The sequence below is a fragment of the Amblyraja radiata genome, chromosome 20 (genome assembly GCF_010909765.2).
Source record: "Amblyraja radiata isolate CabotCenter1 chromosome 20, sAmbRad1.1.pri, whole genome shotgun sequence".
Lineage (NCBI taxonomy): Eukaryota > Metazoa > Chordata > Chondrichthyes > Rajiformes > Rajidae > Amblyraja > Amblyraja radiata.
In genome coordinates, this window is record NC_045975.1 from 40,774,074 (window position 1) to 40,796,121 (window position 22,048).

At 45.9% G+C, this 22,048-nt stretch overlaps 1 protein-coding gene across 1 annotated transcript; it reads left to right on the forward strand.

Annotated features, from left to right (window-relative positions):
• Nucleotides 1–742: 742 nt before the first annotated feature.
• On the forward strand, nt 743–17,578 carry LOC116984337 (2-oxoglutarate-dependent dioxygenase htyE-like). Its single transcript, XM_033038473.1, has 8 exons — nt 743–802; nt 2,590–2,736; nt 8,582–8,768; nt 9,460–9,584; nt 11,051–11,117; nt 12,503–12,656; nt 13,937–14,082; nt 17,375–17,578. The coding sequence occupies exons 3-8, from the start codon at nt 8,616–8,618 to the stop codon at nt 17,561–17,563; spliced, it is 834 nt and encodes a 277-aa protein (XP_032894364.1). The 5' UTR covers nt 743–802; nt 2,590–2,736; nt 8,582–8,615; the 3' UTR covers nt 17,564–17,578.
• The last annotated feature ends 4,470 nt before the right edge of the window (nt 17,579–22,048 follow it).

A 22,048-nucleotide genomic window follows, 5' to 3' on the forward strand; every position in this document is an offset into this window, starting at 1 on the left:
TCGTACAAAGATGACAGTTTAGTGGTGTTTGTAGTATTCAAGGCCCTAATGGTTGTGTGGTGGGTATTCACTTCTCAGGCCGAAGGCTTATTCACTTTACAAGCCCAAAGACCTTTTGCTAAACAGTTTTTTCGCACAGCAACTGTCCAAGGTTCAAGATATTTGTTGTTCACTATGTTAAATATCTAATCGGCCAAAACACACTTTGCTCAACCTCTTTATTTAATCAAGATAAACAATGGGTCCATGTTGGCCTAACAAACACTTCATCCACCTGACCACATCAATGTATTTGGAAAACATCGCATGCAAAGATGCCAACCAGTAGATAAAACAGTGTACATGTTAGAAGAAGGTCAGGGTCGGCAGGAGTTCATTAAAATGAAAGTTGAGTGAATAGGAGTCAGGACAGAAGACCTAGAATCCATTCTTCAGCCTTGATAAGGACGGATCTCATCCCAGAGCCTTCTCTCTGCGATGGACGACTTTTACATCTGCAACTCATTGGTATGTTTTTCCAAATTGTAAGAATTGTACTTTTAGAATTCCTTTGTGAAATATGATCTCTGTTAAAATTACTCTTCAGAATTAAACGTGCTTCATTTCAAAATATAATTGTGTTTACAGTACGGTCACGGTGGTGCAGCGGTAGAGTTGCTGCCTTACAGCGAATGCAGCGCCAGAGACCCAGGTTCAATCCCAACTAAGGGTGCTGTCCGTATGGAGTTTGTACGTTCTCCCCAAGACCGCGTGGATTTTCTCCGAGATCTTCGGTTTCCTCCAACACTCCAAAGACGTACAGGTTTGTAGGTTAATTGGTAAGTGTAAAAATTGTCCCTAGTGGGTGTAGGATATTGCGGGGATCACTGGTCGGCGCAGACCTGGTGGGCCGAAGGACCTGTTTCCACGCTGTATCTCTAAACTAAACCAAACTAAACTAAACTAATCTGCTTTGCTACATAGGTAGGTAGGGGGTGCTGCAGTGGCATCAGCCTGTCAGCAGCGCGTTAGTTTTTTCAACTTTTAAAATTTCTTTAGTATGTTTTAAAGTATGTTTTTGATGTTTCTCGGTGTGTTTTGTGTGGGGGAAACCGTTTCGGCCGCCTCCTCCACGGAGAGGCGACTGTTTCCAGGCCGCCTCCCCCGTGGCCTAACAGAAAGGATCGGCGTGGCCTTTCCCGGAGACGCGCCCGGGGCTTCAGCGGCGGGCGCAGCGTGGACTCTCGGCGTGGAGCGGGTGAACCCTCGCTGGGGCTCGCTGGAGGGAAGCGCTCCGTTTCGCTGGCAGCCGACAGCCTGAAGCCGCGGTCTGCACAGCTCCAGCTGGCGCGGCGTTTACAGCCCGGGATCCCTCGTGGGGGACCCGGGGGAAGAAGAAGCCATCACTGCCGGCCCGCGGCCAACTTCTACCGCGGGGCCGGCATGGACTTACCATCATCCCTGGAGGGGAGCTTCGACCACCGGCCCTGCGGTCTGCGGTGCTTCTGGCTGCGGCGCGGCGTGAACCTTAAATCTTCGACCGCCGGCCTGCGGCCTACACCAGCCTGAAGCCGCGGTCTCCGGTGGGGAAGAGCCGATCCTGGACTTACCTTGCCTTTGACTTTGTCCCTTACCATCTGGACGCCCGCAGCAACGGCTGCAGAGGGTGGAGGTCCCGACCACGGGGGAAAATGGAGGAGGTCTGGCCAAGCTCTGTGCCTTCCACCACAGTGATGAATGCTGTGGTGGATGTTTGTGTTATATTTTTTTATTGTGGTTGTGTGTTCTTTATTATTGTACCGCTGCTGACAACCCAAATACCACTGACCCTGGTTGTGTGGCAATAAATTCTATCAATCAATCAAGTAATGCCTCCTTGTTTGGGAGAAGGGACCCAGAGCTCAAAATTGTGATTATTGACAGATAAAGCCCTTCAGCAGAGACTATAGTGAAGTAAGTTAGTCTTTGAAACATAGGGTGATTCAGCATAACCTCTCTAAAGTGAGGGTACTTGTAGATACTTATAACAGATGAGACTTAAAGTCTTGTCTTAAGTTTAGGGCTCTCAGACGGGTAAACACACATCATCACAGTTGCTGGGACGAAGCTGTTCCTGAACCTGGACATTACAGTTTCAGGCTCCTGTACCTTCTTCCTGAAGACAGGGGAGAAATTAGTGTGTGGGTCTCTGATGATGCTGGCTGCCTTTTTGAGGCAGTGACTCCTGTAGATGCCTTTGAAGGTGGGGGTCACAGCAGAGAACATCTGAAAAAAGAGTAACAAGGCACCAAGCATTCGAATATGAGATAAAACCAGAAATGTTAAAAAATTATGATGAGAATATCTGTAGATTTTCAAAACCAAATGAGTTAAACATCTGAACTAAACTTGCTTTGTAATTCAGGAAGTGAACTTTAAGGATCTAAAGCTTCAGTGTATGCCCTTGTCTGTCTTGAATTTGTTGGATAATAATAGTGTAATCCTACCTGTTTCGTACAGAAGAACCTGCAGTAAAGAATAAGATATAGGTGAAGGTTCAGTTTCACTAAATTATAGGAGGTGTTGGAACATAACAACCAAAAGAATGTGAACTTTCTGGTTTGTCAACAGAGCAGCAAGTGAATTACAGCCAGTCCTGGAGCAGAGCCTTTACAAAGCCAGTCCACGGGCAGATGTGAGCCATTGAATTGCAGGTCGGAGCAGGAGCAGCAGCTTGGAGCAGCAAGCCCGTGATTAATTGCAGCAAGTGAACTTCAGGTTAGTGATGAGGTGGAATGTTGGCACGGAGGGTGATGGGACAACGATTAGTGGATAGAATAGGCAGGAGAAAGGCAGGAGAAAAAACTAAACATTGTTAGCTGTGGGCTAGGTAAAAACACGTATACCTAGATGTCTAAGAAGGAACTGCAGATGCTGGAAAGGCTTCTACACCGTGTAACTCTGCTCTCACAACCCATCCCCCCCACTCGTAACAAGGGCAGAATCCCCCTTGTCCTCACCTTCCACCCTACCAGCCGTCACATACAACAAATAATCCTCTGACATTTTCACCGCCTCCAACGGGATCCCACCACTTGCCACATCTTCCCATCTCTTCTGCTTTCGGCTTTCTGCAGAGACTGCTCCCTCTGCAACTCCCTGGTCAATGCGTCCCTTCCCACCCAAACCACCTGGCACTTTCGCTTGCAACCACAGGAAATGCTACACTTGTCGCTTTACCCCCCCCCCCCCCCTTAACTCCATCCAAGGACCCAAGCAGTCTTTCCAGGTGCGACGACAGAGGTTCACCTGCATCTCCTCCAACCTAATTTATTGCATCCACTGCTCTAGATGTCAGCTGCTCTACATCGGTGAGACCAAGCGTAGGCTTGGCGATCGCATCTCTCAACACCTCCGCTCGGTTTGCAATAACCAGCCTGATCTCCCGGTGGCTGAGCACTTCAACTCCCCCTCCAATTCCGAATCCAACATTTCTGGCCTTGACTTCTCCAATTTTAGGTACGCCCTGCTTTCTCCTTCTTTCCTCTCCCCTTCCCAGCTCTCCTACTCTCTGCCTCTTCCTTTCTTCTTCCCGCCCCCCACCCCCACATCAGTCTGAAGAAGGGTCTCGACCCGAAACGTCGCCTATTTCCTTCACTCCATAGATGCTGCCTCACCCACTGAGTTTCTCCAGAATTTTTGTCTACCTAGATGTCTAACTCATTTTCATCTCGACTACAGCTAACAATGGACTGCTGAGTCTGAAGAAGAGTCTTGACCCGAAAAGTCATCTGTTCCTTCCCTCCAGTGATGCTGCCGGTCCCGCTGTTTGTGTCTATTATGGAGCTTCCTTGATCATCATTACTTTTTTGGATATCTTTCATTTCTATATCTCTCTATATTGCTGTCTATATCTCTCATTCCCGTTTCCCCTGACTCTCAGTGTGAAGAAGGGTCTCGACCCGTAACGTCAGAGGGCGGTGGAGGCCGGTTCTCTGGATACTTTCAAGAGTGATCTAGATAGGGCTCTTAAAGATGGCAGAGTCAGGGGATATGGGGAGAAGGCAGGAACGGGGTACTGATTGGGGATGATCAGCCATGATCACATTGAATGGCGGTGCTGGCTCGAAGGGCCAAAAGGCCTACTCCTGCACCTATTGTCTATTGTCACTTATTCCTTCCCTCCAGAGAGGCTGTCTGTCCCGCTGAGTTACTCCAGCATTTTGTTTCTATCTTCTATACCAATGAAAAGCATGGTGGAATGATGTGACAGAGAAAATGAACAAAGGTATGAATCCAGAGAGGTAAAAACTCATCAAATCATACAGAACGGAAACAGGAACTAATCCAATCAATATGCAGATTAAAAGCACACCTGATAATTGCTGCTCCACTTGGAAACTGTTCTTTCCATGTTCCCCCATTTACAGTTTGTAGGGTCAATAGGCAACATGCCTTTACAGTTTAGTTTATGATCACATGTACCAAGGTACAGTGAAAAACTTTTGTTGCATGCTAACCAGTTAGCGGAAAGATTATAACAACGATTACAATCAAGCCATTTGCAGTTTATAGATACATGATAAGTGAATAACATTTAGTACAAGATAAAGCCAGCAAAGCCGATCAAGCATAGTCCAAGGGTAACCAACGAGGTAGAGAATAGTTCAGCACTGCTCTCTAGTTGGTGATAGGATGGTTCAGTTGCCTGATAACAGCTGGGAAGAAACTGTCCCTGAATCTGGAGGGGTGCGTTTTCACACTTCTGTACCTTTTGCTTGATGGGAGACAGGAGAAGAGGGAGTGAGCAGGATGTGACTCGTCCTTGATTATGCTGCTGGCCTTGCCGAGGCAGCGTGAGGTATAAATGGAGTCAATAGAAGGGAGGTTGGTTTGTGTGATGGTCTGGGCTGTGTCCATAATTCACTGTAATTTCTTGCGGTCTTGGATGGAGCTATTCACAAACCAAGCTGTGAAGGAAGCATTCTGATGAAATGCTTTCCATGGTGCATCTGTAGAAGTTGGTGAGAGTTGTAGGGGACATGCCAAACCTCCAAAGCCTTCTCAGAAATTAGAGTGTGCTTTCTTGGTCATTGCTTTAATATGGGTGGTCCAGGAGAAGTTGTTGGTGATATTGACTCCTAGAAATTTGAAGTTTTCAACCATCTCTACTTCAGCCCCATCAATGCAAACTGGGGTATGTGTACCACTTCACTTCCTGAAGGTTGGTGTCTTGATACCAGGACACAAGGTTCTCGACCTGCTTCCTGCTCTCCATCTCATCATTATTTGTTATCCAGCACACAATGGTGGAATCGTCTGCGAATTTGAAAATTGAATGAGGTTTGTACATGGCTGCACAGTTGTGGGTGTACAAGGAGTAAAGAAAGGGCTGAGAACACATCCTTGCAGAGCACCAGTGTTGAGGGTTATCGTGGAGGATTATTTGTCCGTTATCCTCACTGATTGGATCTGTTGGTTAGGAAGTCAAGGATCCAGTTGCAGAGATGAGTGCTGAAATCCTGCGGGTTTGGTGATGAGCTTGGGTGGCATAATGGTGATAAAGGCAGAGCTGTAGTTTATGAATAGGAGTCTGCCGTGGTTGTCTCTCTTATCCAGGTGTTCCAGGGATGAACGTAGTGCCAGGTTGATGGCGATGTCTTGCACTCATGTGTTCTTTTCCACACTATTTCTTCTATAACCTATATAATTATGCAATCAGAATAAAAGTCCATCATTTTGTTTTGTGTGATACAGTGTGGAAACAGGACCTTCAGCCGAACTTGCTGTACACCAGCCAACATGTCCCAGCTATACTAGTCTCACCTGCCGTGTTTGCTCCTTATCCCTCTAAACCTGTCCTATCCATGTACCTGTCCAGCTGATTCTTAAATGTTGGGATCGTCCCTGCCTCAACTACCTCCTCTAGCAGCTCGTTCCATACACCCACCATCCTTTATGTAAAAAAGTTACCCCTCAAATTCCTATTAAATCTTTTCACCTTCACCTTAAACCTATGTCTTCTGCTCCTCGATTCACTTACTCTTGGCACGAGAATCTATTAGATCATCCCTCATCCTCCTGCACTCCACGAAATGGAGACCCAGTCTACTCCACCTTCCCCAATAGCTCAGACACTAGTCATAGAAACATAGAAAATAGGTGGAGGAGGAGGCCATTCGGCCCTTCAAGCCAGCACCACAATTCATTGTGATCATGGCTGATCGTCCACAATCAATAACCCGTGCCTGCCTTCTCCCCATATCCCTTGATTCCACAAGCCCCTATGGTCCTGGCAACAGCCTCGTAAATCTTCTCTGTATTCTTTCTAGCTTGACAACATCTTTCCTATAACATGGTGGACAAAACAATACACTAAATGCGGTCTCACCAACATCTTATGCAACTGCAACATGACCTCCCAACTTCTATACTCAATACTCTGACCGATGAAGGCCAATGTGCCAAAAGCCTTTTTAACCAGCCGATCTACCTGCGACTCCACCTTCAAGGAACCAAGCACCTGAACTCCTAGATCCCTCTGCTCTACAACACTCCCCAGAGCCCAACCATCCACTGTGTAGGTCCTGCCCTTGTTAGACTTCCCAAAATGCAATACCTCACACTTCTCTGCATTAAATTCCATCGATCCTTTCTGGGTACGGGAACAATAAGAGGCATTGATAGGGTAGACAGTCAGAACCTTTTTCCCAGGGTGGAAATGTCCAACAGTAGAGAATATAGCAATAAGGTGAGAGGGGGAAAGTTTAATGGAGATGTGCAGGGCAAGATTTTTTACAAAGAGTGGTCGGGCCCTGGGATGCATTGCTGGGGTTGTGGTGGAGGCAAATATGATAGTGGTGTTTAAGAGGCTTTTAGACAGGCACATGGAAGTGCAGGCAATAGAGGGATGTGGATCATGTACAGGCAGTTAAGATCAGTTTAACTCCATGTTCGCTATGCACATGGGCTGCAGGTTACATTTCTGTGCTGTGCTCTTCTATACTGGTCTTTAATTTGAAGAGTACATTTTTTTCTAATGATTTGAGATTATCATAATAAAAATGGATCCGTCCCATTCCTTGTCTCCAGAGGTGCTGCCAGTCCCGTTGAGTTACTCCAGCACTTTGTGTCTACCTTCGGTTTAAACCAGCATCTGCAGTTCCTTCCTACACTTTCCAATGAAAGATCCTTAAACCATCTGTCCAATGCCTCTTAAGATGCCAGAAGCAATGTAAACATTCCTGAATGATTTTCTCACCTAATGGGAGTGAGGAATTGAAGAGAAGGAAAGAGCGCGGGAGAAATGATTCAATTCATAGAATTGTAGTTTTTCTTTAGTCTCCAGCTACAATCAGTTTTATTGAAAGGTGTTTAGAAAATAACTCATACATTCCCAATAATTTCCTCTCAATGTAAAATGTGCCTCCACAGAAATAAAAACAGAAAATAGATGAGATAACATCAATGGAGAGAGAAATAGTCAGCTTTTCCACTCTTTGATAGAAGTCAGTACATTTTTTTAAATAGACAGTCAGAACCTGTTTCCCCAGGGTGTAAATGTCAAAGACTAGAGGGCACAGCTTTACGGTGAGAGGGGTAAAGTTTAAAGGAGATGTGTGGGACAAGGTTTTTTTTGCACAGAGGGTGAAGGATTCTAGAACGTGCTGCCAGGGGTGGTGGTGGAGGCAGATATGATGGTGGCATTTAGGAGGCTACAAGATAGGCGCATGGATATACAGGGAATGGGGGGATATAGATCACATGCAGGCAGTGGAGATTAGTTTCATTTAACATTGTGTTTGGCACGGACATTGTGGGCCAAGGGGCCGCATTATACCAAAGATGTGCTGAAAGGTTAATTCACTATGGTAAATTATTCATATTGTATGCAAAACATGGACTAAGACGGAACAGAAGAGCACAGGACAGGCCCTTCGGCCCTCAATGTCTGTGCTGGATATGATGCCTGGTTAAATTACTCTCTGCTGCACATGATCCATATCCCTCCATTCCCTGCACTTCCATATGCCTAACTAAAAGATTGTTAACACCACTATCGTATCTGCCTCCACCACCACTAGCAGTGTGTTCCAGGCACCCACCATCCTCTGTGTAAAATATTATCTTCATTTACCCTTAAACCTGGAGCACATTGACCTGTGAATAAATAAAGACCATAGATAGACACAAAATGCTGGAGTAATTCAGTGGGTCGAGCATATTCTCTGGAGAGAAGGAGTAGGCGACATTTCGGGGCGAGACACTTCTTCAGATGAGAGTCAGGGGAGAGGGAAACTGGAGATATGTAAAGGCACAGAACAAACAGCCAGAACTGATGACTCAGGAAAGGTGGAGCGCACAATGGTCCATTGTTGGTTGTGGAGGAGATGATAAAGAAAGGGATACGAACAGCAAGGTGACTAGTGTGGGAGACGTACAGAGTGGGAGGGAATGCAAAGGTTACTTCAAATTAGAGAAATCAATTTTCATACCACTGGATTGTAAGCTGCCCAAGAGAAATATGAGGTGCTGTTCCTCTAATTTGCATGTGGCATGGTCTTTAACCATGTTGGTGCCAGTTAGAATCAGGTTGAATAATTCACGCGGCCCTGTGTTACAGGACTTCCTTACGAGGCCAGAATCGTTGGAAGAAGATGAGTGTCCCTGTGGTTGACTTTGGCTCATTTGCCTTGGGTCAAGCTGTACCTTCAGCCCATGAAATGAAACGATTATCCACGGAGATCGGACGGGCATTCAGTGAACTTGGATTTGTGTACCTCAAAAACCCCGGCATCAAAGATGAGCAAGTATGCACGCACTTTACTATCCTGTTATATACATTTTGCTTGGTTTGGTTTAGCATAAAAACAGACCCTTCAGCCCATCAAGTCCATGCCAACCATTGATCACCCTGTTCACACTAGTTCTATGTTATCCCACTTTCTCATCCACTCCCTACACACTAGGGACAATTTAGCTTCCTCCCACATCCCAACGACATTTATTTAGAGTATTGCGTTCAGTTTTCGGCACCATGTTATAGGTGCAGGTAAGATTTACAATAATGTTGCCAGGACTTGAGTGCCAGAGCACCGAGTCTCTTGCTCAGAGTAGTGGAATCCAGAGCCAGAGGACATAGGTTAAAGGTGAGGGGGAAAAGATTTAATCAGAACCTAGGGGTAACCTTTTTACACAAAGTATGGTGGGTGTATGGAACAAGCTGTCAGAGGAGGTGGTTGAGGCAGGAACTATCCCAGCATTTAGGAAACAATTAGACAGGTTCATGGATAGGACAGGTTTAGAGGGATATGGACCAAATGCAGGCAGGTGGGACTAGTGTAGATGTCACACGTTGGCCGGTATGGGAAAGTTGGGTTGAAGGGCCCCCAATGTATCACTCTATGACCCAGTGACTTGTGGGTTTGTAGGTTAATTGGCTTCTAGAGATTGACCCGTGCAACATAGAGAAGAATAACATTTAAGAATATTGTTCCTCAGGTGTTTAGAGCGATGGACATCTGCAGGAAGTTCTTTCTACTCCCCAAGGACATTAAACAGCAATATGCTCGTTCCGTGGTCTCAGATGTTCCATACCATGGCTGGTTTGATTTTCAGACTGAGAGGTATGATAGAGAACCACCGGATGACGCCAGCAATGGCTGCCTCGTCAACAGTCTGCCTGTCCTTTCTTCGTTGTTATTTTAATAGTATGTATTAAATGTATGTTTTTAGAGTTCTTTAGCTTGTTTTATGTGGGGGGTGGCGTTGGGGAAACTTTTTTTAAATCCTTTACCTCGACGGAGATGCATTTTCTTTCCGTATCGTATCGCCTCTGCCGGTGACCGACTTCAGGAGCTCCAAACGCGGGAGCCTGCGGGCTTACCATCATGGAGCTCGCAATCACTTTGCCAGGGATCGACCTCGGAGCTCCAACCGCGGGGGCCTGCGGACTTTAGAGCTCATGGTCTCTAGTCAGTGACCAACTTCGGGAGCTCCAGGCCGCTGGAGCTTTGACCATGCCGATGCGGGAGCTTTAATCGGCCCAACACGGGGGCTTCTATCTTCGACTGCGGAAGCTTCCATCACCCCGACTGAGGATGGTTCCACTTCCTCGACCGCGGGAGAATAAAGAGGAAGAAGATTAAACTGTATTGCCATCCATCACAGTGAGGAATGTGGGAATCCGCTGTGGTGGATGTTGCTTTTTTTTTAGTATGGCTGAGGGGAGGCGGGAGGGGGGGTGGGGGTGGTAGGCAGGTTGACCCACAAATGGACATTTTGGCCAGGCCCAGGAGCAAACCGACAGGGGGATTTCGCCACCCCCCACCCCCACGATCACCTCTGTTGCCCCTCCCCCCTCCCACAGGGTCACAGTTTAAGGATAAGGGGGAAATCTTTTAGGACCGAGATGAGAAAAACATTTTTCACACACAGAGTGGTGAATCTCTGGAATTTTCTGCCACAGAAGGTAGTTGAGGCCAGTTTATTGGCTATATTTAAGTTAGGTGTGGCCCTTGTGGCTAAATGGATCAGTGGGTATGGAGAGAAGGCAGGTACAGGATACTGAGTTGGATGATCAGCCATGATCATATTGAATGGCGGTGCAGGCTCGAAGGGCCGAATGGCCTACTCCTGCACATATTTTCTATGTTTCCCCCTCCCCCATCCCCCTTCTCTCTCTCCCCCCCCCCACCCCTCCCCCTCCCCCTCCACCATCTCTCTCTCTCTCTCTCTCACTCCCTCTCTCTCTCTGGCATTATGACATCACCACTTGAAGCTGTTGGAAAAGGCTCTCTGTGAGAAGCTTTTTTTTTACTATAATCTCGAATAGAGGATGAAATCTGAAGTGAATCTGATGAGGTCGTGGAGGGGGAAAATGTCAGTAAGAATATGTAAAAATGTAAGCGTCAGCGCATAGCGTTTTGTGGAAGATACAATGAATACAGACAGGCACACACACACACACACAAGATCAGAATTTTATAGGTATAGAGATAATAATGATCCAAGATTAGGGGGGCAGATGGATTGGTTAATAATTCAGTGTGACTGTTCAAATAAACAAGTGTAAATATTCTTCTCTTTGCAGTTTAGATCCAACACTGGCTTGTGATCTGAAAGAAGTCTTTAATTACTCAACATTTTCTTCAAGTGACGTAAGAATTCAGATTAAGATTGGTTTATGGAATCGATGTCCTTGCCAGGAATGAGGCCGCCTTCCTGCAGTATCACCAGGGGAAATGTCACTCACTTACACCGTGTACAGACACGCCAAGGAAACCTCCCAGCTTTGTCTACCTTTCAATTTCAACAAAGCAAACAAATCTGTATTGTATTGGTAGCACAGTAATGCAGCTGGTAGAGGCGCTGCCTCACAGCGCCAGAGACACAGGTTCGATCCTGACCTCAGCTGCTGTCTGTGTGTGGAGTTTGCACGTTCTCCCCGTGACCTCGAGGTAGAGCTGCTGTCTCACAGCACCAGAGACCCTGACGTCAGGTGCTGTGTGTGGAGTTTGCACGTTCTCCCCTTGGTTCCTCCCACATCCCAAAGACATGCGGGTTTGTACGATAATCAGCCTCTGTAAATTAGCCTTAATGTGTAGGGAGTGGATGAATGCGGGATAACATACAACGAGTGTGAACGGCTGATCAATGGTCGGCACAAACTCGGTGGGCAAACCAAAACACAATCGGTAGTGTGCCTGCCTTTCAGCGCCAGGGAAGTAGGTTCGATCCTGACTACGGGTGCTGTCTGTACAGAGTTTGTACATTCTCTCTGTGAGCGCCTGGGTTTTCTCCGGGTGCTGCAGTTTCCTCCAACACTCCAAAGACGAGCAGGTTCGTAGGTTAATTGGTTTCAGTAAATTGCCCCTGGTGTGTAGGATAGAACTATGAACGGGTGATTGTTGGTCAGTGGGTGCTCTGTGGGCCGAAGGGCCTGTTTCCACTCAAAACTAAACTAAACAGTAATATATCCTCTATAAAGTTTGGAGAACATAATGTTTTTAGTAAATGATTAAAGTCAATGAAGTAAAATATTTGAAGCCTAAAATGTAAACATAATCTGTAACACTGCCAAATTATTCTTAATTCTCAAATTTGCTCAATTATTACTTTGAGTTACTTTAGTATAAAATAAGAATGAATTTTAAGTCATATTATTTTCTTCTATATTACATTGCCTATGATTGAGTATATAGAAACAAAGAGCTGCACTTGCTGGTTTACACAAAGTTAGGCACAAAGTTCTGGAGAAACTCAGCAGGTTAGGCAGCATCTGTGGAGAAAAAGCATGGGTGAGGTATCGGGTCGGGACCCTTCTTCAATCTGATCCGAAATGTCACCGATCCATGTTCTCCAGAGATGCTGCCTGACCCGCTGAGTTACTCCAGCACTTTGTACCAGTCTCTCTGACACTTAACTGGAAAAATATTCTCCACACTTCTAACTTAAGATACAGCTTACATGTTTAGTTACTTTGCTTATTTCAGTACAAAAAGAAGAATGAATTCTAAGTCATATAATTTTGTTATATATTCAGGTACACCCTGTGAAAGAGCTACCTGAGTTTACAAGCTGTATTGAGTCATTCTTCAGAACATTTCAGGAGTTGTCCATGCATGTTATGAAGGTCATTGAACTGAGTCTGGGGATTGAGACTGATTTCTTTGTCAGCAAGCACCAAAGGATGGGCAGTAAGTCTCCATTTCAATGTACGACAATTTCCTTCATTGTCTCTGACACTGGTCCACCACATACTTGTAAAGACTAAACTCTCAGCACATCCATGGGTCTAACCATGACCCTGGTGCCCCTTGTGGGAGTTCACAGCCTGACTAACACAGAACATCAAACAGTACAGCACAGGAACAGGCCCTTTGGCCCACAATGACAATGCTGTACACAGTCAGGTTAAACTACTCTCCTCTGCCTGCACGTGAACCATATTCCTCCATTTCCTGCATATCCATGTATCTATCTAAAAGCCTCTTAAACATCACTATCGTATCTGCCTCCACCACCACCCGTGTGGGTGCCTTCTATCTGTGTAAAAACACTTGCCCCGCACATCTCCTTTAAACTTTGCTTCTCTCACCTTAAAGCTATGCTCTTTAATCTTTGACATGGGGAAAAGGTTCTGACTGTCTATCCGATCTATGCCTCTCATAATTCTATCATAATTCTATTTCCTTCTAAACCTCTGGCTGAGGGGAGAGCTGATGGAAGTATATAAAATCCAGAGAAAGCAACCCAAGTTTGACCAACTTCTTGCTGTGGCCAATACCCTCTAAAGCAGGCAGCATCCAGTAAACCATTTCTGAAACCGCTCAAAATCTCGACATCCTTCCTGTGACATAGAAAATAGGTGCAGGAGGAGGCCATTCAGCCCTTTGAGCCAGCACCGCCATTCATTGCGATCATGGCTGATCGTCCCCAATCAATAACCCGTGCCTGCCTTCTCCCCATATCCCTTGATTCCATTAGCCCCTAGAGCTCTAAAACATAATAAAGAATGAAAAATGGATGATATGATTATGTAGCTGGTTAATATATCAATTATCAATAATCAGGGGCAGCACAGTGGCACAGCAGTAGAGTTGTTGCCTTACAGTACCAAAGACCCGGGTTCGATCCTGACTACGGGTGCGGAGTTTGTACGTTCTCCCCGTGACCGCGTGGGTTTTCCCCGGTTTCCTCCCACACTGTAAAGACGTTCAGGTTTGTAGGTTAATTAGCTGATGTAAATTGTAAATTGTCACTAGTGTGTAGGATAGAGCTAGTGTACGGGGTGATCACCGGTCGGCGTGGACTAAGTGGGCTGTATCTCTCAAAGCTAAAGTCAACAAAAAATAAAACAGCTGCAGCAATATCCATTGTTGTGGGTGGTGGCGTTAATAAAGATTATGTTCAATTGAAGTATTATCTTGCCTTTCCGGAAAATGATCACTAATTTCTTTAGTGTATTTTCTTAAAGGTCTTTTAAATCCGTCAGCCCTCAGAGCTGCCTACTACCCACCAGTAGAAAAATCTTCTTTGATGGAAAACCAAACCCGATGTGGGGAACATTCTGACTACGGGACGTTCACTTTACTCTTTCAGGACAAGAATGGAGGACTGGAGGTAATTGTTAACTCTTCCCCCAGAGTGGAAATGGCAAAGACGAGAGGGCAGAGCTTTACATAGAAACATGGGTGCAGGAGGTTACATAGAAACATCGAAGCATGGGTGCAGGAGGTGGCCATTTGACCTTTCAAGCCATTCATTGTGATCATGGTTGATCACTAACAATTAGTAACCCGTGCCTGCCTTCTCCCCATACCCCTTGATTCCGCTAGCCCCTAGAGCTCTATTTTAAATTCATCCAGTCAATTGGCCTCCACTGTATTCTGTGACAGAGAATTCACAAATTCACAACTCTCTTGGGTGAAAATGTTTTTTCTCATCTCAGTTTTATATGGCCTCCCCTTTATTCTTAGGACTGTGGCCCCCTGGTTCTGGACTCCCCCAACATTGGAAACATTTTTCCTGCATCTAGCTTGTCTAGTCCTATACATTTATATATTTCTATTAGATATCCTCTCATCCTTCTAAATTCCAGTAAATACAAGCCCAGTCTTTTCAATCTTTCCTTATATGACAGTCCCGTCATCCCAGGGATTAACCTCGTGAACCTACGCTGCACTGCCTCAATAGCAAGGATGTCCTTCCTCAAATTAGGAGACCAAAACTACACCCAATAGTCCAGATGTGGTCACACCAGGGCCCTGTACAACTGCAGAAGGACCTCTTTACTCCTATACTCAAATCCTCTCGTTATGAAGGCCAACATGTCATTAGCTTTTAAGAAGGAACTGCAGATGCTGGAAAAATGAAGTTACACAAAAATGCTGGAGAAACTCAGCGGGTGCAGCAGCATCTATGGAGCGAAGGAAATAGGCAACGTTTCGGGCCGAAACCCTTCTTCAGACTTCATTAGCTTTCTTCACTGCCTGCTGTACCTGCATGTTTACTTTCAATGACTGGTGTACAAGGACATCCAGGTCTCATTGCACTTCCCTTTTTCCTAATCTGACACTATTGAGATAATAATCTGCCTCCTTATTCTTGCCTCCAAAGTGGATAACCTCACATTTATCTACATTATACTGCATCTGCCATGCATCTGCCCACTCACTCAACCTGTCCAAGTCACCCTGCAACCTTCAAGCATCCACTTCACAGTTCACACTGCCACCCAGCTTTGTCTCATCTGCAAATTTGCTCATGTTACTTTTAATTCTGTCATCTAAAGAGGGGCAAGGGATGGAGAAGTTGAGGTGTTGCCAAGCACATTTCAATGCAGTACATTAATCATTGGACGTTTGTTTAGTTTAGTTTATTGTCACTAAGGTACAGTGAAAAGCATTGTGTTGCATGCTGTCCAGTCAGCGGAAAGACTATACATGGTTACAATCGAGCCGTTCAGTGTAGATACAGAATAGAGGGAATAGCATTTGGTGCAAAATAAAGTCCAGTAAAGTCTGATTAAAGATAGTCTGAGGTAGTTCAGGACTGCTCTCCAGTTGTTGATAGAATGGTTCAGTTGCCTAATAACAGCTGGGAAGAAACTGTCCCTGAAACTGGAGGTGTGTGTTTTCACACTGTACCTCTTGCCTGATGGGAGAGAGAAGTGGGAGTGATCGGGGTGAGACTGGTCCTTGATTATGGTGCTGGCCTTGCCAAGGTGTAGCGGCAGATTTTCATATCTTTCAGGTAATTAGCATCCTAGCCGCTATTTGGATGAGAATGGTGGAAGGGGGTGTCTTCTAAACGCATGCAAGCTCATTCACAGAGACATTCAGAGCTTCTTCTCAGATATGACTTCAAAACACAGTCTTTTGATGAATAAATGCTTTATTGTTGCTTGAAAACAATGAGATACATCCAAGTTTCTTCCGACTCATTACTACAATCTTCTTCCAACTCCAGCTTATTACTTTAGACATTAATAAACTCCTCGTGTCTCCGTAACACTGACAAGATCTGGCATGATCTCCTTTAGATCTCCCATGGACCCCGCATGGCCCGCATGATCTTACATGTTCTTACATGGCTCTTACATGTTCTTACATGGCTCTTACATGGTAGAAGGGTTAACCTTCCCCATGGTCTCTCCAAACTAATCTAAAAACCAAACTCCTGCGCAAGCATCTAATCTCCAAACACGCCCAGAAACACATCATAAATCCCACCCACAATATAACGGGCAGTCTAATGACATGCAAAACAGGCCAAATGGCCACTACAGGTGAAGTGTAGATGGAGTCAATGGTATGGAGGTTGGTTTATGTTACAGTCTGGGTGTCAGATGAGTAAAGAATTAAAATTAGCTGGAATGCCCTCCATAAAATATGATTAGGTGATTGGGAGAGAATTGGGAGTAAATACAATTAAATAAACAGGAACAGGTAAATCCAATGAAAACACAAAATCTGGGAGAGCCTGAGCAGATGAGGCCAAGTCTGTGAAGAGTAAAACAAAGCGCTCACTTCTCCCCACCACACTCTGCCTGCTCCATCACGGGTACTGACCTCCCCACAATCAAAGGGATCTACAGGAGGTGGTGCTTCACAAAGGCAGCCGGCATTATCAGAGACCTACACCACCCTGGACATCTACCATTTCATTCCTACTATCGAGAAGAAGGTAGAGGAGTCTGAAAATTGTGACCTCCAGGTTCAAGAACAGCTTCTTCCGTGTGTGCGTGTGGCATTTAACTGACATTAGGGACAGGGCGGCAGTGACACAGCGGCAGAGTTGCTGCCTTACAACGCCAGAGACTCGGGTTCAATCCTGACTACGGATGCTGTCTGTACAGAGTTTGTATGTTCTCCCTGTGACCTGCAAGGGTTTTCTCCAGGATCTCAGGTTTCCTCCCACACTCCAAAGATATACAGGTTTGTGGGTTAATTGACTTCGGTAAAAATTGTGATCTGTTCTTAGTTTGTGTCGGAGAGTGTTAATGTGCGGGGATCGCTCGGTGGGCCGAAGGGCCAGTTTCTGTGCTGTATCTCTAAACTAAAATGGATACATGGGCAAGACGGGTTTGGAGGGATATGGACCAAATGCAGGCAGGTGGGACTGGTGTAGCTGGGACATGTTGGCCAGTGTGGGCAAGTTGGGCCTGTTTCCATACTGTACCATTCTATGACTCTAAACTTCACTACACAACACTAATCTCAACTATGAACTCTTTGGACTTTGGGTTTTTTGCTCTAATTTGGGGGTTATTCATTTATTGAATTTGTGTTTATTATATATAACTTGTATTTATCTTACAGGCCTGTTGTGCTGCTGCCAGGTAGATTTTCATTGTTCTGTTGTTGGTACACATGACAATTGAATGCTCTTGACTTGAACACCTGTGTTTCAGGTAATGCCCAGGTCTGGTCAATACATCGACGCTCCCTACATTCCAAATGCGGTTCTTCTCAACGGAGCCAATCTTCTGCAGAGGTGGACATCTGACAGATGGATTGCCGCAGTGAGTGAGGCATCAATCATTTGGATAAAAGCATTAGAAAATTACAATAATTTTAGCAAGACTTTTCATAAATTATAAATAGACACGCAGAGTGCTGGGGTAACTCAGCGGGTCAGCCAGCATCACCGGAGAAAAAGAATGGGTGACATTTCAGGTCGGGACTCTTCTTCTCTTCGTGAAGTTAAGCATTTAAATGCATCCATGGAAAGCTAGTATTCAGTTTGAAAAAAATATAGTCACGTGAGTTTGCTCTCAAAAATAATGGGCCAATAATGATGCACAAGCCATAGAAGGTACAAGTTTCTTAAGTTGCATTCAAGAGAACCTGTGTTAATGCCCCTGTCCCACTTAGGAAACCTGAACGGAAACCTCTGGAGACTTTGCGCCCCACCCAAGGTTTCCGTGCGGTTCCTGGAGGTTGCAAGTGGTTGCCGGAGGTTGCAGGTAGTGGAAGCAGGTAGGGAGACTGACAAAAACCTCTGGGAACCGCATGAAAACCTTGGGTGGGGCGCAAAGTCTCCAGAGGTTTCTGTTCAGGTTTCCTAAGTGGGACAGGGCATTTTTAGGATCAAGGAAATTTCATACAGCTGTCAGGGGTTATGGGGAGAATGGAGTTAGGAGGGAGACATAGATCAGCCATTATTGAATGGCAGAGTAGACTTGATAGGCCGAATGGCCTAATTCTGCTCCTTGCACTTATGACCATATGAAGTTCCACCAGAGAAGGTGCAGTTATGGAGTTAGCTTTGAGTAAACGGTGGCACAGCAGGTGGATCAGCTGCCTCATTGCACCACAAACCCTGGTTTGATCCTCACATCAGGTGCTGTGTGGAGTTTGCACGTTCTCTCTGTGACCATGTGGGTTTCCGCCAGGGTGCTCCAGCTTCTTCCCAAAGATGTGTAGGTTTGTAGGTTAATTAGTCCCTTTGTAAATTGCCCCTAGTGTGTAGAGAGTGGATGAGAAAGCGGGATAACATAGAACTAGTGTGAACAGGTGATCAATGGTCGGTGCAGACTCCGTGGGCCGAACGGCCTGCTTCCATGCTGTTTGTCGAGTCGCACAACTTTGACACCACCCTTGTAAACTTCCTCTGTATCGCCTGTGAAAGGTATAAAATGTTTCATCTACTATTTCACAATAAACAGCTCTTTACCTCATTCTTTTAAATTCTTACAATGTTCTGGTTTCAAGCACCTTGTTCCATTGTTGATTATTCTGTAAGTAAAATGATCGCTTTATTGAATGATTGCACAGAAACAGGCCATTCGGCCCACCGAGTCATTCACACTAGTACTATGTTATCCCACTTTCTCACCCACTCCCGACACACTAGTGGCAATGTACACATAAGCCAATTAACTTTCATACCGCACAACATAGGGCTGTGGCAGGAAACTGGAGCACCCGGAGGAAACCCACGCGATCATATGGAGAATGTGCAAACTCCACACAGACAGCACCTGATGCCAGGATTGAATCTGGGTCTGGCGCTGTGAAGCAGCAGCTCTACACTGCCTTTAAATCAATGACATTTTCCATATCTGTCCCACTTTCATGACATAGAAACATAGAAACATAGAAATTAGGTGCAGGAGTAGGCCATTCGGCCCTTCGAGCCTGCACCGCCATTCAATATGATCATGGCTGATCATCCAACTCAGTATCCCGTACCTGCCTTCTCTCCATACCCTCTGATCCCCTTAGCCACAAGGGCCACATCTAACTCCCTCTTAAATATAGCCAATGAACTGGCCTCGACTACCCTCTGTGGCAGGGAGTTCCAGAGATTCACCACTCTCTGTGTGAAAAAAGTTCTTCTCATCTCGCTTTTAAAGGATTTCCCCCTTATCCTTAAGCTGTGACCCCTTGTCCTGGACTTCCCCAACATCGGGAGCAATCTTCCTGCGTCTAGCCTGTCCAACCCCTTAAGAATTTTGTAAGTTTCTATAAGATCCCCTCTCAATCTCCTAAATTCTAGAGAGTATAAACCAAGTCTATCCAGTCTTTCTTCATAAGACAGTCCTGACATCCCAGGAATCAGTCTGGTGAACCTTCTCTGCACTCCCTCTATGGCAATAATGTCCTTCCTCAGATTTGGAGACCAAAACTGTACGCAATACTCCAGGTGTGGTCTCACCAAGACCCTGTACAACTGCAGTAGAACCTCCCTGCTCCTATACTCAAATCCTTTTGCTATGAAAGCTAACATACCATTCGCTTTCTTCACTGCCTGCTGCACCTGCATGCCCACTTTCAATGACTGGTGTACCATGACACCCAGGTCTCGCTGCATCTCCCCTTTTCCTAGTCGGCCACCATTTAGATAATAGTCTGCTTTCCTGTTTTTGCCACCAAAATGGATAACCTCACATTTATTCACATTATACTGCATCTGCCAAACATTTGCCCACTCACCCAGCCTATCCAAGTCACCTTGCAGTCTCCTAGCATCCTCCTCACAGCTAACACTGCCCCCCAGCTTAGTGTCATCCGCAAACTTGGAGATATTGCCTTCAATTCCGTCATCCAGATCATTAATATATATTGTAATTAGCTGGGGTCCCAGCACTGAGCCTTGCGGTACCCCACTAGTCACTGCCTGCCATTGTGAAAAGGACCCGTTTACTCCTACTCTTTGCTTCCTGTTTGCCAGCCAGTTCTCTATCCACATCAATACTGAACCCCCAATGCCGTGTGCTTTAAGTTTGTAAACTAATCTCTTATGTGGGACCTTGTCGAAAGCCTTCTGGAAGTCCAGATACACCAAATCCACTGGTTCTCCCCTATCCACGCTACTAGTTACATCCTCGAAAAATTCTATAAGATTCGTCAGACATGATTTACCTTTTGTAAATCCATGCTGACTTTGTCCAATGATTTCACCACTTTCCAAATGTGCTGCTATCCCATCTTTAATAACTGACTCTAGCAGTTTCCCCACTACCGATGTTAGACTAACTGGTCTGTAATTCCCCGTTTTCTCTCTCCCTCCCTTCTTAAAAAGTGGGGTTACGTTTGCTACCCGCCAATCCTCAGGAACTACTCCAGAATCTAAAGAGTTTTGAAAGATTATTACTAATGCATCCACTATTTCTGGAGCTACTTCCTTAAGTACTCTGGGATGCAGCCTATCTGGATTTCCCTCAATTCCTCCAACTCCTTTGACCCCTGCTATTTCCGGCAGATTATTTCTGTCTTCCTTAGTGAAGACGGAACCAAAGTAGTTATTCAATTGGTCCGCCATATCCTTGTTCCCCATGATCAACTCACCCGTTTCTGACTGCAAGGGACCTACATTTGTTTTAACTAATCTCTTTCTTTTCACATATCTATAAAAACTTTTGCAGTCAGTTTTTATGTTCCCTGCCAGTTTTCTTTCATAATCTATTTTTCCTTTCCTAATTAAGCCCTTTGTCCTCCTCTGCTGGTCTCTGAATTTCTCCCAGTCCTTCGGTATGCTGCTTTTTCTGGCTAATTTGTACGCATCATCCTTCGCTTTGATACTATCCCTGATTTCCCTTGTTATCCACGGATGCAGTGGCAGCAGCCTGTCAGCAGCGCGTTAGTTTTTTCAACTTTTTTTATTTTTTTAGTATGTTTTAAAGTATGTTTTTGATGTTTCTCGGTGTGTTTTGTGTGGGGGAAACCGTTTCGGCCGCCTCCTCCACGGAGAGGCGACTTTTTCCAGGTCGCCTCCCCCGTGGCCTAACAGCAAGGATCGGCGCGGCCTTTCCCGGAGACGCGCCCGGGGCTTCAGCGGCGGGCGCAGCGTGGACTCTCGGCGTGGAGCGGGTGAACCCTCGCTGGGGCTCGCTGGAGGGAAGCGCTCCGTTTCGCTGGCAGCCGACAGCCTGAAGCCGCGGTCTGCACAGCTCCAGCTGGCGCGGCGTTTACAGCCCGGGATCCCTCGTGGGGGACCCGGGGGAAGAAGAAGCCATCACTGCCGGCCCGCGGCCAACTTCTACCGCGGGGCCGGCATGGACTTACCATCATCCCTGGAGGGGAGCTTCGACCACCGGCCCTGCGGTCTGCGGTGCTTCTGGCTGCGGCGCGGCGTGAACCTTAAATCTTCGACCGCCGGCCTGCGGCCTACACCAGCCTGAAGCCGCGGTCTCCGGTGGGGAAGAGCCGATCCTGGACTTACCTTGCCTTTGACTTTGTCCCTTACCATCTGGACGCCCGCAGCAACGGCTGCAGAGGGTGGAGGTCCCGACCACGGGGGAAATGGAGGAGGTCTGGCCAAGTTCTGTGCCTTCCACCACAGTGATGAATGCTGTGGTGGATGTTTGTGTTATATTTTTTTATTGTGGTTGTGTGTTCTTTATTATTGTACCGCTGCTGACAACCCAAATACCACTGACCCTGGTTGTGTGGCAATAAATTCTATCAATCAATCAAGTAATGCCTCCTTGTTTGGGAGAAGGGACCCAGAGCTCAAAATTGTGATTATTGACAGATAAAGCCCTTCAGCAGAGACTATAGTGAAGTAAGTTAGTCTTTGAAACATAGGGTGATTCAGCATAACCTCTCTAAAGTGAGGGTACTTGTAGATACTTATAACA